An 18,803-nucleotide genomic window follows, 5' to 3' on the forward strand; every position below is an offset into this window, starting at 1 on the left:
TCTCACCCATTTCCTTACCATTCCATCACTCATAATGTTTTGTCCGTAAACTTCAACGATCTCACGATGCATATCGATCGGTTTTACGCCTTTAGCACTAAGAAATCGTATAACAGCCCGTACTTCACAATCCGCGTGACTCACGATTGTTGGAGGCATCTTAAACACTGGAGTAAACAAGTATACAATGAAGAATCAGACTACAATGGCGTCAGTGCGTAGACAAGAGATGTAGGTAACCATTTCCAAGATGTAATTTCCATTGCAATCAACGTTTCGGCAGGAAACCCTTGCCTTTGTCAAGATTCTAAAATGTACATGTATAAGACAAACAGTTATTGTAAAATATGTATATATATGACTCACCAAAACGTAAAACGGGACACAGACATTAATGAACTGACACAACAAATAAAAGTTGATATCTGATATCTCATGGTTTACTGTCATTAGTATATAATTATTTTTATATGAGCGTATCATTGATGGTTTCGAAAAAGGTAAAGTGGAAATATGTTATGACTTTAAAAGCTTTTTATGGTGTTATATTTATTATTATTTAAATCAGATTGAAATATATTTTATTTAGGTTTTGTGTATCTTTTTTGTCATTTATTGGGTTGGTATTTCTTTTTATTTCTATTGATTCGTATATCTCCCTCTTCTTTTTGTTTTGTTCTGTTTTTAAAATTTTGATGTTTTCAAAATCAAATTTATGCTTCTTCTCACTTTCATGTTTTGTGAGCGCAGTGACGTTGTTCTTGTCATATTTGTGAGAGCGAATTCTGGATTGAAGCAGTTGACTAGTTTGACCGATATAGACACCTTCACAGTTAATACATGGTATCTCGTAAACAACATGTGATTTTTTAAGTTTTGGAGTTTGTGTTTTTAGTTTTGTGAAATATTTATTTAAAAGGTTGTTGCCTTGTGGGCCAGTGTTATATTATGTTTGGCTAAAAGATTTGTTAATTGTTCGGATAAACCTTTTATATATGGGAGAGTTGTGTAATTAGTTTTGATGCTGTTGGGTTTGTTGCTATTTGTGTTGTTATAAAATTTATTAGGTCTTGATTTGAAAATAGTTTCGATTAGATGTTCGGGATATGCATTCTTTAGAAGGGCATCTTTTGCTTTTTTTATTGCAGTTGGTCTGTATTTTGGATCTGTTAGTTGTATAGATTTATATACAATTCTCATCATCCATTTTCCCATAAGAAGTCTGTAATTATAAGTCTTGCAGATAAATCTATACAACTAACAGAAAATAGTTTCGATTAGATGTTCGGGATATGCATTCTTTAGAAGGGCATCTTTTGCTTTTTTTATTGCAGTTGGTCTGTATTTTGGATATGTTAGTTGTATATATTTATCTGCAAGACTTATAATTACAGACTTCTTATGGGAAAATGGATGATGAGAATTGTATATAAATCTATACAACTAACAGATCCAAAATACAGACCAACTGCAATAAAAAAAAGCAAAAGATGCCCTTCTAAAGAATGCATATCCCGAACATCTAATCGAAACTATTTTCAAATCAAGACTTAATAAATTTTATAACAACACAAATAACAACAAACCCAACAGCATCAAAACTAATTACACAACTCTTCCATATATAAAAGGTTTATCCGAACAATTAACAAATCTTTTAGCCAAACATAATATAACAGTGGCCCACAAAGGCAACAACCTTTTAAATAAATATTTCACAAAACTAAAAACACAAACTCCAAAACTTAAAAAATCACATGTTGTTTACGAGATACCATGTATTAACTGTGAAGGTATCTATATCGGTCAAACTAGTCAACTGCTTCAATCCAGAATTCGCTCTCACAAATATGACAAGAACAACGTCACTGCGCTCACAAAACATGAAAGTGAGAAGAAGCATAAATTTGATTTTGAAAACATCAAAATTTTAAAAACAGAACAAAACAAAAAGAAGAGGGAGATATACGAATCAATAGAAATAAAAAGAAATACCAACCCAATAAATGACAAAAAAGATACACAAAACCTAAATAAAATATATTTCAATCTGATTTAAATAATAATAAATATAACACCATAAAAAGCTTTTAAAGTCATAACATATCTCCACTTTACCTTTTTCGAAACCATCAATGATACGCTCATATAAAAATAATTATATACTAATGACAGTAAACCATGAGATATCAGATATCAACTTTTATTTATTGTGTCAGTTCATTAATGTCTGTGTCCCGTTTTACGTTTTGATAAGTCATATATATACATATTTTATAATAACTGTTTGTCTTATACATGTACATTTTAGAAACTTGACAAAGGCAAGTGTTTTCTGCCGAAACGTTGATTGCAATGGAAATTAAAATCTAGTTCCACATGTAATATATATTTTATTGAACCTAAACCCAAGAAATACTAAATTTATATTATATATATATATATATATATATATATATATATATATATATATATATATATATATATATATATATATATATATATATGTAATATATTAAATCTTCTAGCAAAAGCTGCTATCGCTTTGTTGAATTAAATGGCCACATATATGACTTTGTTGGTTGCTAGACGAAATAGCTGTGTTGAGGTGTTTCTATACCATGCTCTCAGGTTAGCAAGCCAGGATATTCTTCTTCGTCCTAGGGCCCTTTTTTCTTCAATTTTACCTTGCAAAATGCAAATATATGGCGTATATATATATACCTATATATATATATATATATATATATATATATATATATATATATATATATATATATATATATATATATATATATAGTAGACTCCCTCTATAACTGAAATGGCAGACTAATTACCTCGTTATAAGCCGATCTCGTTATATCAAACAACAATAATACTGTGCATACATATGAATATGTAGTTTTCTAAAACATTAACTTCCTATAGTGAAGCCATTCGGAGCAATATAAGATGCTAAATATTGTTTGAATGGCGTTTTTGAAAAAACATGGGGACATGGGGAATCTAAAAATTGCATTCCACATCTCCTCAACTAAGCAAAAATCCTTATTTTCTATTTAATTATTTTCTAGTACTCTTACAGAGTATATCGGAATAAAAGGAAAAAAGACAGTTACGATTTGATTTTACGTACAGTGCGTCTGTGTATCCGCTTATACGTATTTCGCCCTAAAAGGGCTCTTCAGAGACGGCTATTCACAAAAAAGAATTGTTTACTTTTATCGTCAATGATATACGTTAAAACAAAAAATCTGTATTCTGTAAATCAGTATAAAGCGTATTTTCAAGGATAACATAAATTATTGCTTCTGCAATATGCGATAGTTTCTTACAATGTTTAAAGCACTTTCCACATGTTGTCTATTAGGACCTTCTTATTATCGGGTGCGAATGGTCAACCCCCGACAATGACACTTGTGAATCATAAATTGTAAATTTTCGAAGAAGTTTATTGCGGGCGGCAGTTAAAAAGGGTATTTATTTTGTCTCGCTATAGAGGTTTATAGTTGAATACAAATTTCACGGGACATGTCATGTACCTCGTTATAAGCGAAACCTCGTAATAACCGTGTTCGTTATATATACTACATATATATATATATATATATATATATATATATATATATATATATATATATATATATATATATATATATATATATATATGGAAAAGGATAATGCGAGTGAATAATAAAAGTAAAATGGTAAAATGTAATGGCATGTCTCGCAAAACAGAAAACCAAAAAAGGTATATCGATGGAAGGCAACCGTATATACGTATTTCTGACTGTTGGTCGTCTTCAGTACGGTGCAGCCAAGTTAGAAAAGGATCATGTTAACTTGGGAAAGGATCACTACAGGTGCAATGCGACCAATTTGTGCCATTAGAGTTAGAAGACCATGATGGTTTCCAGAGCAACAACTAACAATAACCACGGAGGAAGCTACAGCTATATGGGGAAAGGAATGCCAAACGTTGAAACGTTTAAAACGAATGAAAAAGGATAATGCGAATGAGTAATAAAAGTAAAATGTAATGGCATGTCTCGCAAAACAGAAAACCAACCGTATACCGAAATGTCAAAAATAAACTTATTTTAAGTAAGTGAACGGGAGGTTCCACTACGGTTTATAAGATGAAAATTCAGCCAATAGTATTTAAAAACTGATTCACTATTTATTTATAACGATACATCAAATACAAAAAAAAACACTTACCTGCATATAGATTAATTGCAAGATTCAAAATATCCATATGAGTTTGCAGACTATACACGTGTACAGAATTTGTCAATAAACTTAAGCAAAAATTTAATAAATCCGGCATTTTCAAATCATTATTAATTTGGAAATCCATTGTAGACCAACTACTCTTGTACAATGTACAAGGATATGTATTAGAAAGTAAAGACAATGTCTCTATACAGCCGCTCTACAAATAAAAAAATATATGCATTTTGGGATCAGAATGAAGTTTATTTTAAAAGCAAGCTAGGAATTATTCCCCCGCAAAATGAAGTATAATATATACAGTTAATCTTTCAGTTGGACATAGGTAATATACATTGAGATAAGTAACTGCGCTTTCTCGTGTCTATGCAAATATCCTACCACACTTAACCGAGAGCCTACAATGCGATTAATAACTCGATAATCGGCACCTTAGAATCTGTTAGCTGTTAGGCACACTTCCATAGATTCTATAGTTAACAGTTTGCAGGAGTCAATAGCATTTAGTGTGGTTGCAAAGTGGTACTGGGGAACTGTGTCTTATGTCGCATATATGTCTAACATTTCATATGCCTTTAACTTCATCTTCCGACTCTATTATTGTCATCATATCCTTAATTTTGTATCCCATATTGATATTAGATCTGTTAAATTGATGTACTATCAGCATCGAACAATATCGAACTTAACAGTTGTTCAAACCAAAAAAAATGTAACGCATTGACTGAAGAAATAAATATTTCGACAGACTAGCTGGTAACAGTTACCAGCTGAAGTCCGTTTGAAGAGGTCTACCCTCCGGACGCTGGTACTCACGTGAGGCATGGTTATATGTTGCCTGAAGTTAAATCAAATAGTTTTAACAACAACATGTACATTTTTTGGTAACTTTAATTTTTGTAAAGGGTTGTACCCTAATATTTTGGTGGCTCAGGCATGTTAACCTGCTTTTAACCTGATGATGGAATTATTATTCCGAAAACGTTTGTGTTTATTTTGATGTAGCCCTTCTAAGGGTTTTTTAAATATACCTACATACAAAGATTTAAACCCCTTTTTGTGATACATGGTATACAGCCAGCTGCAGGAATTTATCTTGCTTGTGGATATTTAAAAAAAAAATGTAGTCGCAAATGCAAATAAGAACACGAATATCTATTGGCCCAAATTCAATATGGTTCTTTCTTGCATCAACTAGAACCCATATAATTTCGAGTCTCATCATTTTTCTTTCAAGCAAAAGAAAGCGAATAAAAATGTGAGAAAAAGAAGAAGAAGATAGATTATTCCAAATTCAATAGGATTCTTTTTTTACCAAGAGTATACAAAATCTATGGACTTCTTCCGATATCCCGAACACGTATTGTTGTCTTATAAACTTATTACTTTTTCGTTACACTAAGAGTGTAACCAGCAATGGATCTCAGCGTTCTTATTTCAGTTGTCTTAGGGAGACATCGAGGCATCCACGAAACGCCCTGAGTCATTTGAAACGTGGTGCTAAAGACGCATACTGAGAATTTCTTGGAATCTACCAGAGTTACTAATAATGAGGTCTTGCGAAGAATGAAGAAGTTAGCATAGTTAGTAAGCATAGTTACGAAACCACGCAAATTGAAATATATAGGCCGCGTAATGTATAACGTAAGTACTATGTCATCAGCATAGCAGCATATTTGAATTTCTTTTTTTTTCCATTCTGTAACCTCTTCTTACTGTTTTGACTTCTTTTATGATCTCATCTGAATTGTACTGAGGCTGTCTCTCTGTCGTATCCCTGTCTGTATAGATATTTTCTTAGTAAGCCGTTTTTCCACTCTTACAAATGTATTACTGTTGGTGTTCATTTCTTTGATAATTGCTCGAATTCCGGGGTCAACATTTCTAGATCTTAATAATCTAAGGACATTTGCCAATATTTCTCTGTCGAATACCTTCGTAAGGTCCACAAAGTACATGTTAGCAGTTTTGTTGAATTCAATAGCCTTACAATAAATAAATAAATAGGCAATATTCATAATTAAATTATCACTAAGTTGCGCGATTTGCGCTACATGTATGCAACTTACATTGCTTTATGCTGACGTTAAGTTGATATGGACTTATATGGACATTGTGTAATGCATTCAATAAGATTTTTATGAGAACTAAGTTTGTAACGCCTTCTTCTTCTTCTTGTTGTGCCTATCCGTTTCGAATGTTGGCGATCATCATGACAATCTGTACTTTGCACACTGCTTCTCTAAAAAGATTTGTGGTTCTACGTACGTACATTTTTAAGCCAGGAAATCGTTCGCCTTCCTGGGCCTCGCTTTGCTTCTACTTTTCCTTGTAGCATTAGTTACAGCAATCCATATCTTTCGCTGTCCCTCATGATGTGACCGAGGTATTCGATTTTGGCTGTTTTTATTGTGGTTAATAGCTCTTTTTCTTTTTTATTCTTATTAAAAGATTTAGTAACGTGGTCAGTATAAGATATCTTTAGGATTCAACGAAAAAGCCACATTTCGAAAGCCTCAATAAGTAAACGACCTAATAAATGGTGATATCAAAAGTCATAAGATAAATTGGGGGAGCATCCATTAAAGTTGAACATCATCACAATAACTGGGATGGAGAAATAAACAAGACTATTTCTTTAAGATGTCTAATTCAAGATGGAGACTAAACAGTAACACCGTAATGTTGATAAAACAGAAAAATATTAAAATTATTTATACAAAAGAGGCAAAATTTATAGCCGATATCTAATTAAAAACTCAATTTGATAAAATAGGCATCTAATAAACTTGAACTTGGAACTACGTATATATGATACTTACCAGCAAATTCTTAGAAACGGTCGTTAGCACTATGTTGCATAACCTAGAAACTACTTTAGACAGGGAAAAATCAGTTTTATCACATATTTTTTGGGAAATCGTGTTAAAGGGGAAAGGCATGTTGCTAATAAAATGTTTTTTGTTTACACCGGTATCTAGTTCCTCGTGTCGGAGATTTCTTGTTAAGGTTTCTATATCTAATAAAGCTTTAGAGGTAGGAGTGCCTTCATTAAGTAGGTATTCTCCGTAGTAGAGATGTGGAATTATCCTAAAATTAAAAAAAAATATATGAGAGCATTATATATATAAATATATATATATATATATATATATATATATATATATATATATAATTGCTCCTGTAGTGATCCTTTCCCAAGTTAATATGCTCCTTTCCTAACTTGGCTGCACCGTACTGAAGACGACCAATAGTCAGAAATACGTATATACGGTTGCCTTCCATCGATATACCATTTTTGGTTTTCTGTTTTGCGAGACATGCCATTACTTTTCACTTATATATATATATATATATATATATATATATATATATATATATATATATATATATATATATATATATATCATTCTCAGCGTATTCTACCGATTATGGTCCCCTTACATGGTCGCTTGGTCTCTTAACGCCTCTTGGATACCACAGTGTAATTCTAGTGGACCATCTATTGTCAGTTCTTATCGCTAAATGTCCCGCCTACTGCCATTTTAAAGATTTAATTCTGTGGATTACATTAGTAACCTTGGTTTTCTGTCTGAACCATTATATTCTTTTTGATTTCTTTGATATACCTAGCACGCATCGCTCCATTGATCTTTGAGTTTCGCTACTCTTTCTTAAGTATCCAAGTTTCGCAGCCGTATGTCATAATTGGTAGTATACACTGATCGAGTGCTTTTTTCTTCAGGTGGAATGGCATCTTCTATTTGAATATAACTGCATTTAAAAAAAATTATTTAAAAATTCCTTTATAAAAGGTATATAAAAGGTATTTTATAAAGGAATTTTTAAATAAATTTTTTGTGATACATGGTATACAGCCAGCTACAGGAACTTAGTTTCCTTGTGGATAACTGCATTTCTACCAAAAGATGCCTAAGCCAGTTTCGTTCTTCTTTTGATTTCTGGGAGTAAGGAGCCAGATTTATGTATTTATTGTCCCAGGTAAACATACTCGTTTACTGTTTCAAGTGCAGTGTTGTTTATCATTACATCTTAGACATTAACTAGCTCGTTCTACATGGTTTTTATTTTTGTCAAGTTCATTTTTAGACCAACTTAATTGCTATCTGCATTTAGGTCGCTTATAAGTTTTTATAGTTCTGCGGGATTATTAACAGTCATAACTATGTCATCTGTAAATCTTAGACGGCTGAGGTATTCTCCATCAACGAATATGCCTTTGTTCTGGCGGTTCTTTTTGCTGAATATATTTTCTAGAGTTACAATGAAGAGCTTTGGTTATATTGCGTCTCCTTGTCGGACGCCCCTGGTAGTGGGAAATTCTGGAGTGTTTCCATAAGTTGTTACCTTAGCTTTTGCTTGTCTGTAAGCGTATGAATATATTCCAGGGTACTGAATGCACTTCTGAAGCCAGCTTGCTCTCTTGGCTATGCAGCATCTAATGCATTTGTTAATCTGTTGTTGCTGATGTTTGTGAATATCTTGTATATGATTGGTAGTAGACTGATAGGTTTGTAATTTTCGATATCCTCTTTGCTACCTTTCTTATGAATGAGAATTATCTTTTCTGTATTCCAGTGGACTGGTATACATCTTGATCTGAGGTAGTTCGCTAAGATTTTCCAGGTTTTTTTGCCAGCGTACTTAAACAGTTCTTCTTAGTTACTGATTGTTTCTTCAAGTGTTTCAAGGGCTTTGTATAGTTCGCTGTTGAATTTAGTCACGAGTTGTATTATTTCATTTCTGTCTGTAATTTTGGTGTTTTCGTTTGCTAGAGTAACGATTTGCTTCTTTCCAATGATTAATGCTTTTCTTGTTATCTTATAGTTTTTTTCTGTTTTTTGTTATATGCTGATATATATCAGGATAAAAAAGATACAATATTCTCCTATTGCACAACCGAATATATTTGCCAGTAATACCAAATGATCTGAGTACGATCTCCACTATAAGGAAAACAGCAAAAAGTATTACAGTCGTGTCTAGGAAGGCAATTGACCTTCCCAACCGAGCGTAATTTTCCTAATACAGCTCCTCTACAATTATCCTCAGGAATCCACTTAAACTGTAGGTCTAGTATATCTGTGTACCCTTTGTGATACACAACACAAATATGCAAAGCAGGTCATAACTATTGTGAAATAGTTAAGACTTAATTAAACGTTGCTGTGGAAAAAAAAAACATTATTTGAGAGTTGTTTGTTTTTTTGGTTTGTTGCTAATAATTCACAGTATATTTATAAAGTGTTATTAAAATCTACACCTAGGCATAACTTTAACAATGAATGTAATTTTATATATTATTTTAGGTTTTGTTACGAGGGTCACTATGTGTATGAGTCCTAATGATAAAATGGAGTATTTTTTAGTGGTTTTGGTTCGACATTGACATTTAGAAAGTATGCCAAGAGCAACAAAATGTATACTTTTTTGGCGATCGTTTTAACAAGCAAAATAATTTTGAACTGATAAAGTTTTTAATGACGCAGATATCATTAAAACCATCAAAATAATTGGTCAGAGATGAAGATAGATGAAAGTAACTCTGTAAAATATAATTCCGATAAACAAGGGAATCGGAAGCAAACGAATGACCTAAACTCAGGTACCTATTTGGAAGATGTGGAGAAAGATTTGAAAAAGACTGGAATAGAAAGGGTTGTAGCGTCATCTGATGATAAAATCTCATTTCTTTTCAGTGAATTATTTTTGCTGTGAGAGTCTAGTGTATTACTGAATTCTTTAAAGCTACCAATACTTTTTCGGTTGAAATAATCATTTTGCTCTAAAATTCAGGGTGGTCGAACAAAAAAAAGCACACCTAATCAAGAAGATGAAATTTTGAAAATGGTTGAAAATTATTATGATTGGATTCGTTGTACATAATTTGAGTTCAATGGCTATTCTGAACTTAGATTCAGTAAGTAGATCTACTGTGCTAGTTATTTTGACAGTTTTTTTAACGAAAATTATTTATTTTCTCCTTATAACTTTATAAAAAAAGATTTCACGGTATTATTTGACATTTCTTTATTCGATTCCATATGTTGGATCTCATGACTTCATTTACTTTATGTATATATTATTTTAGCTCTGCTCATCCTTGTTTTAAATTATTTTGAAGATCTGTTTGACACTCATGGGATATTTATTGACAGCAATTATGGTGTCGTCATTCACGATTGTTGCAACTTTTATAGTTGGGATATATGTGATAAATATATATACAAAGGGGTCCATTACATTATCACGAAGTGCATCTGACGAACCTCATAATCCGTATGTGAAAGTTTCCATGTTATATTTTTACCTGGAAATAAGAATCTTCTACCTGTAATCCAAGATTTTAAAATAACACATCTAAGAATGCAGGTCTGTTTCTTCTCCAGGATCTTTCGGTGAAATCACTGTGTTGCCTAATGTCTTTACCGAAAATCAAATTGATACAGAGGTATACCAATAATTAGACTAGTGAATTCGACTTCAGATTTTGAAAATTAACGTTTACCAACGATAATACATAAAAAAATAGATATTGAAAATACATAGAGCGATGGAAATATAATTTCTGAATATAAAATTTGCGAACCAAAAAATAAATTTCTGGATCCACGGTTAAAATCAAATTTTGAGGTAAGGTTGCTTTTTGGAAAAATACTTTTTGTGCATTAGCTTAATATACATAACTAATATCTTAAACTTACTGTACAATACTAGAAGCAGCTGAAGTTCGAACCCTTTGGTCGCTATCGCTTAATAAATTAAAAAGAACATTGTATATTACTTTATCTTGAAAATCGTTGTTTTCTGTTACGTAATATATATTAATATAATCTATTTTTGACACCAGTTCACAAAGAGACACCTGAAAAAATAATAACTTTTCAAATCGGTTCTGACGTTTAAGAAATAAATACTTCAAGAAATAAGCAAAATCAAATAAAATGCAAAATAATACGTTGTGTTAGAATTTCTCGTATCTGAATAAAAACTATTTTTTAAAGTAAAAACATGTAATGTATATTGTACCGTTTTTAAATAAAACGAGCGGTTCTAATTTATATAAATATATTTATTTATACGTTTGCAGCACGAGTATATCTTATCAACTAAACTTAGCTAATATCGGAGCTACTTATATATAAAAGTTATTATGTACTAGAATATTCTGGAATAGTCCACCTCTATAACTCATCGAAAGCGCATCGAAGACGGGCGCTATTGAAATGCCAACTCTTGAGTATTCTAGATTTATCCTTCTAAGAATTGTGACACATACCTCGCATCGAAGATGGGCTATTTCGTTACAATATTTTAACTCTGCTTTAAGTTATAGTTCATAAGCAAAAAACCAGATATAACTAGAATTATTTATAAGATCTCTTTTATTTTACGAGTAAGCATCTATTGTTTAATTCAATGTATTAAGTTTTCGGTATCATATACTTCAATAAACAAACGATTTGATCAACATTTGGTCCTGTAAACACCTCATTACAATTTCTTCTCTAAAGCACTAGCTTAAAAGTAAGTTCGGGACCCAACACAATACATTAAATATGATTTCTAAGTATCTCGTATGTATCTTGAGTATGTGCATGACAATAGGTCTGGACTTAAGTCTGCGAGGCAATTTGTTTTCATCAGTTGCAATGCCGTGAATCTCTATCTCTTGGATCCTAAAATCTCTATATTGGATATGGTTACTGTTTTCCACAACTGGATACCATATCTCCATATGGATTTTAATATAACTTTGTAGACTACCAATTTAGTCTTCTTTTTCAATTTGTATTTCCGTTCAATCATCCAATAGAGCTGTCTGAATTTATGACCCGTTGCTTTCGCTTAGAGAATATGTATTTGTTTCATGTGAGACGTCTGGTGAGATACATTTCTAGGTATTTTGCTTCATTTTGGTATTAATATTTGGTGTTAATATTTACATTTGACAGAATAGTTCAGGGCTTGGAACCTTGACCCTACACCAGTCACTATTTCTCTCCTAAGCTCCCTTTCTAGGAGAAAACAAATTCCAATCCTGTACTCCATCTAATACATAATATATCCTTCCCTTCCCCAACCGCGACCGGACGGTCGTTAAATATTCCTGACGGAGAACAGCAGCGACGGGAAGTACCAAGATAAGGCGCATGGAAATGATCCTGGACCAGCTTACCATTGGAGTTTCACAAGCGGAGTTGTATCAGCAGAATGGTTGTGATACTGCGATGCAATAGGAAAGGGCATTGCATTATCATTCCCAAAAAGTTATGCGTGATGTCGAAGAGAATACCTCTGATGCTGTCACGCAGCCCGTGTTACGACCGGCGCTATATTGAGTCCGGGTCAAGGAGTGCGAAATTGGCCACCGGTCACGTATGTTAGTGATCAAGCATCGTGTAGAAATTACACAAAAATTAAAACTCAGAAAATTTATTAATGAAACGTACAAGAGCTAAAGACAAACACAGGTAAGCTGTCAATTATTGAAATAGAGCTGGCAATGTATTGAAAACTCTGGACTAGTTGAAACGCATTGGTTAAGAGAGGGTCATTTTAGAACACAATGGCAATTATATTTACTTCTCTGGCGGTGAGACCCAGATCTATACAGGTGTTGCCATTCTCACCAAGATTACAAAAATCTGTCGTCGAATTCAAAGCTGTCATCGGTAGGATAGTTGTCATTAAGCGTAAGCAAACGACATAAACTCAATATTATACAAGTTTATGCGCCAACTAGCACAGCAGACGACATAACAAAAGTCGAGGAATTCTACGAAAAATTGAAAACAATATTCCAAATAAAGAGCTAACCTTAATATGCCGTGACTTTAACGTAAAAGTCGGCAACACTACGCAGAATGATAACCTAAAAACTAGGGAAAGTTGACTTTATACTTGGAAAAGTCCTGGATATAGGTCTAGAAATCAAATTGATTACATCCTCAATAATCTTCTTTGGAGATCACCGATCTAAACAGTCAGATCATATCCAGGAGCGATATGCGGATCAGATCATACTCTCCTCATAGCTACAGTAAAGCTCAAACTTAAGGCGCACAATCAACGGAGAGAGACACAGGATATAATTAAGACAGAAGAACGACCTTCTCCAAGAAGTGCAAAAAAGTATTCCCTCTATTCGTAAGGGTGCAGCACAAGAAATATGGGAGACTATTAAACATTCTGTAATAACACCAATTAATCGCCCACAGCTAAATAATCATGTGAAATAGAAACACTGGATAGCAGATAAAACCCTTAAAATAATTGAAAATAGGAAATATGGAAGGACTCTCAAATTTCACGAACTCTAAAAGTGAGGTTGATAAACTTCTTAATATTCCCAATACTGACATACGGATGTGAATCTTTGAAGCTACGGCAACCGGAAAGAAGATAGACACCACTGAAATGTTCTGTTGGAGAATAATGTGGACCGACCACAGGACAAATAATTCAATTTTTAATTTGCATATGTTATGAGAGCAGATTCAGAAAACATGGAAATACTTGGTATCCAAGGAAAGGTAGAAGGCCCATGGTCACAAGAAAGATCCCCAACAAGATGGATCGACCAAATTACAGGAATATGCAAAATACCTATGCATGAGCTAAAAGAAATGATCACAGACAGAGTTGTTTGGAGACGACATCACGATGACCACTACGCTCCCTCCGGGGGTCAGGACTGAAGAGAGGGGGAGAGAGAAAGTCTGATAATTTTAAAAATTCTATATTAATAAAGTCGTAACAAGTTGACTTCTTTGGATTCACTTTAGTTCTTTTAAAGCTAACTACATGTTTGAATTAATTAAAAACTTTTATACGATGGAAAAACATTTTTTAGATTTCCACGAATTTCCAAATTATCATTCTTTTTTAGGGGTACTTTCAGTTTTTTATAGCCTAATTAAACAGTATTCTATCTTCTTTAACTCTGGTTAATTGTCAGACTATTTTTTCTTTTGTTTAATACTTTTTCCTTTATAAATATATTATTTGATTGGTTTCTAAATCTTGTAATATGTATTTTTTTTATATTAGGTCTAGTTTGCCATAAACTTTCTTGTTTAGATATTTCTTACATTTCGTACTACTTTATAGTACGAAATGTAAGACAGACAAACTTCTACTTCTGTCTAAATTGCAATTAATATTGGCAATGGTATAGTTTAGTAGCTGGTCTACTATTTATCAGTATTTCAGATCTAAATGTCACAATTATCGAATAATGATCTGATGAGAAATGGAAGCAATATTGTCTACCCAAGGTACTTGGAGGAAATGCTTTAGTAACGCCAAAGTCCACTAGATCTGATACTTAATTTTTGTCAGTGATCCAATAAGTGGACTCTCTTGTTGAACAATAATTGAGTATATTTGGAGTTATAATCATCGTTTGCTATAAATATATTGCCGGTATATAATATTTTAAAATTTCACAACTTACCTTTACTAGCCAATATGGATTTTCTGATAATGCAGGCAGAGTATTCAATAGAGGTATAACGGCACTACTTTGGTGTGATTCAATTAAATATTTTAAATTGTTTTGCAAAGTCACTAGTGTCTGCCGAATGCAATTTGAAGACTCATCATTTAAGCCCTAAAATAAAAAAAAAGAAATTGATTTTTTCATAATCACCTTCAGATTTTGGATTAGCCATGGGCTCTTAATTATCTCCACTCTTAGCAGATACGCTCATGGAGGAATTTTAACAAAAATATTAAAACACGAGTATATAAACACGACCAAAAACCCACAGTATAGTGGAGATAATATAGATGATGTATTCTCCATTTGGCCTCATAGAACAGAAGCACTGAATAAATTTTTGATGGACATCAACTGTAAAGAAGAATCAAATTCACCATGAAAAAAGAAAACAACAACTCGCTTACTTTTCTGAATGTGTTAATCACAAAGGAGGATACAAGATATACAACTCACACAACAGATATTTAAATTATCACTCAAACCACAACATAAACAGATAGAACTCAAAACACCTGCTCCAACGAAGATGCATTTCAGAAAGAAAAAAATAAAAAACCTGCTAACAAAGGTTTTAACACCAAATGATTATCGATTGTTATTCATAAACAAAGAATTTTACAACATTGAAGAAAGGAAACAACATAACCACAAAAGCAATCCAGAAATGCCCACAAGAAGGGATTTGAATATGACAACGATGATGACAACGATAAAATCTATAAAGAACTTATCAGGAAAATTAAAAAGAATAGGAAATAAACAAAATTTCACAAAAACATTCAAAACAACCAAAAGACTGAGATCTATTCTGTCCAAAACCAAATGGATTAATAGAAGGTTACAGACACATCATCTAAAATTAACTATATAAGCAAACATAAATCACAATTTGACATAAATCAGAGTTGGATATCAATGCGGTAAAACATCCGGTAAACACCCTTAGAATTTCAACTCAAAAAATAGCTTAAAAATGTTGCCTACAAGATCGAGAGATAAGTGAAACTGTCAAATTAGATGCTACAAAGTGCCAATTAATAAACATCTACAGATTAAATAATTTCTAGAATTTTTTCTATTTATAATTTTTTTTAAGGATTTCTGTACAGAATCTGTCGAAATTTAGTCTAGAATATGCTGGTATCTGATCGGCCTATGGTGGAGCAGTACGGCAAGAGATAAGGGCTTGCGGCTAGGTGATACTCCTCCATAGATCCCTACCGGAAGGGCGTGGAACGCCTAAATACCGGGTATATATATATATATATATATATATATATATATATATATATATATATATATATATATATATATATATATATATATATATATATATATATATATATATATATATCTGTCGAAATACTATACAACCAAAATTGAAGGTCTGTGCAAAAATATCAGTAGACAGAACACAACAAACAACTGAGTCTAGAACGTATGCAGTGTTTGCTGTGAATTTATAAACATGATTTCTAAGCATTTGATTGGTTATCCAAGATCGTATAATTGTTGAGTCATTTATGTTACCATATTTTCATTTCAGTTTTCATTAAGGTGTTGTCAGGTTAAGTGCTTGATAACGATTAATCTGAATTTATAGGTTTTTTTGTTATTTAAAGCTAAAAATATTATGCCTACTTCACCTGATGATAGTGTACATGAACATGTACACTTAAAAAAGAGAAAACACAATCCAGATAAATACAAAAGGAATGTTGTACGTAATGCCAAAGTTAAGGGTTTACAACACACTAACTATAAAGGAAATATTGTACCGGCTAGAGCTACAGGACTTAAATGTAAGTAGGTAATAGTTTATGCTGTTATTTAGGTTTAACAGAGATTTTTTATTACCAATCAACAATAAGTAAATTTTTATAGTTTTCATAACTATTAATAATACACAAACTTAGTAATGTAATATTGTCGTTAAGGTTCTTATTCTGCAAATTTTAAAAATATAAACTTAGTGTCAGTTCAATGAACACTTGTTACAAGGATAAAAATCGGCGTTTTTTGTAATATTAATACAACTATACAGTAATTTATTAGCTATAAACACATCTTTTGTTCTAGAGTGGCAGAAATTTTACCATTCTTTAAAAATCTTTTCTTTTCAGATGCAGAGCAAAATGTTTCCAAAAATTTTCTGAAGAAGAATTGGCTTTTTGTGTTGAAGGACTAAACAACTGTTCCACCAAATAATAGCAAGATATATTCTTGCAGCAAAATATCGAAAATGCGCCTGCTCAGCATCTGCACCCATTCACCCAAGTCTTTGTACCTTGTAGTACCTTGACTCACGCCTAGATGTCAAAACCATGCATAGTCTTTTTAAAGAAAAACGTCCAAATATGGATGTTAAGTATAAATACTACGCAAAATATTTTAACAGTTTTCTTTGCGTTTTGGTAGACCCCAGATTGATACCTGTATTATGTGCGAAGAATTGTTTACAAAAATCAACAGCCAGTCCCTAGGGGCAGATGCCAAACGTACCGCAGAAGCCGAACTAGCCGTCCATAAAAGAAGGTCCAAGAAATTTCACAAGATAAGTTTTGTGAGAGATATTTATGAAAATCGAGGGGACGCAGTTGTTCTCATGTTCTATTTTTTGCAAAATCGTCCTTTGCTCTGTATACCGATACAAGAGATATTTTATTTGCGTCAACTATGGGTGAACTGCTTCGGTATAAAAATTTTTAAAACCAAGGAATCTGTGTTGTACGTTTATTATAAAGGCCATGCCAATAAAGGGTCTAATGAAGTTTGTTCCATGTTATCACATTATTTTGAAACTGTTTTACCCGACAACGTACAAAAAGTATTTTTGTTCAGCGACAACTGTCCTGGACAAAATAAGAACAATACGATGATCCGGTTTTTGCTCTCATTGACGGATACAGGGAGATTTTCCAAAATAATCCATTACTTTCCAATCAATTTTTGCCCAATGATCGAGATTTTGGGGTGCTGAATTCAAAAATTAAGAAGCACGACATAATTTATTTGCCAAAACAATATTATTCCCTTAGGGCTGTAGCTGCGACAAATTTTTCCGTTTTTAAGAGGAGGACATGTGAGATATTGGAGTATCGTAATTGGTGGCCAACATATTACAAACAAAACTGTCTAGGTTCAAAGATACCAAAGCAACAAAAAAGAACCTTCTCTCTATCGTCGTTTATGTCGTGTGAACGTTTTGACGTTAATTATTGCCAGTTTTGTAGTTACTATACTTTCGAAATAAAAATATAAGTGGTTGTATTTCTGTTTTTTTTTTTCGTTTCATGCAAAAACAGCATTAGTCCAATATTTCAAAAATCATTTTTTAAAAAACCTTTATTTTTTTTTGAGACTATTTATAGATCATTATGATTAAGAACAAAATTACAATATCACTTGGGATTTTGAGATCATCTATTTCATAAATCTTTCAACTATTTAGTTTTTTTGGTCTCCTGTAAAATTAGGATATGTGACTAGTGTTGTTTTTGAAATAACCAATTCAAACGTAAAATGTAATTTGTATTACAATCAATTATGGCTTAATATAAATAGAATATTTAACTTTTTTTATTTACAAAAGACCCGTTTCAACCTAACACGGGTATTAGCGGAACGGTAACAATTAATCACACTTTGCTTAGTAAATTAAAGTCTTTTAAAAACAAAAGTAAGTTATCTATAGTGTTTTTTGAAATTAAATGCAATGGCCTGTGCAATTGTTCTTAGAAAATTTGTAAATATGAAACATGTCAAAAATTTCTCCAACGGTGTACGTTGAATCTTTGTAGCCTGCGAACGAAAAGGGACAAAATTCTATAAATGAATTATCTAGATACGTTAAAGCAAAGTAAGTTGAAGGAATATATTTTATTAATACGCTTTTATTCATTTAGGTAAAGAGAAGAGGTTTTTATTAGTTTGCTAGTGTCTGTCTGTTCGGGTGGAATTTTGTAAGTCGTTTTTGTAGGTGCGGGGGCTGTCGGGAGCCAACCTGTCGTCAGTGTCAGTCTTTTGTTTATCGGCTTTCGTG

General features: G+C 32.3%; 1 protein-coding gene across 1 annotated transcript in view; it reads right to left on the reverse strand.

Annotated features, from left to right (window-relative positions):
* Nucleotides 1-18,803, reverse strand: part of htt (huntingtin) — a 131,193-nt gene that overhangs the window by 80,571 nt on the left and 31,819 nt on the right. Inside the window, exons 8-11 of the mRNA XM_072523043.1 lie at nt 14,714-14,869; nt 10,959-11,119; nt 7,056-7,323; nt 4,222-4,435 (exon numbers count right to left, since the gene is read on the reverse strand). Coding sequence (XP_072379144.1) covers nt 4,222-4,435; nt 7,056-7,323; nt 10,959-11,119; nt 14,714-14,869 — 799 coding nt within the window. The remainder of the gene's footprint in view (nt 1-4,221; nt 4,436-7,055; nt 7,324-10,958; nt 11,120-14,713; nt 14,870-18,803) is intronic.

This window comes from Diabrotica undecimpunctata, chromosome 2 (genome assembly GCF_040954645.1).
Source record: "Diabrotica undecimpunctata isolate CICGRU chromosome 2, icDiaUnde3, whole genome shotgun sequence".
In the NCBI taxonomy this organism is placed as follows: domain Eukaryota; kingdom Metazoa; phylum Arthropoda; class Insecta; order Coleoptera; family Chrysomelidae; genus Diabrotica; species Diabrotica undecimpunctata.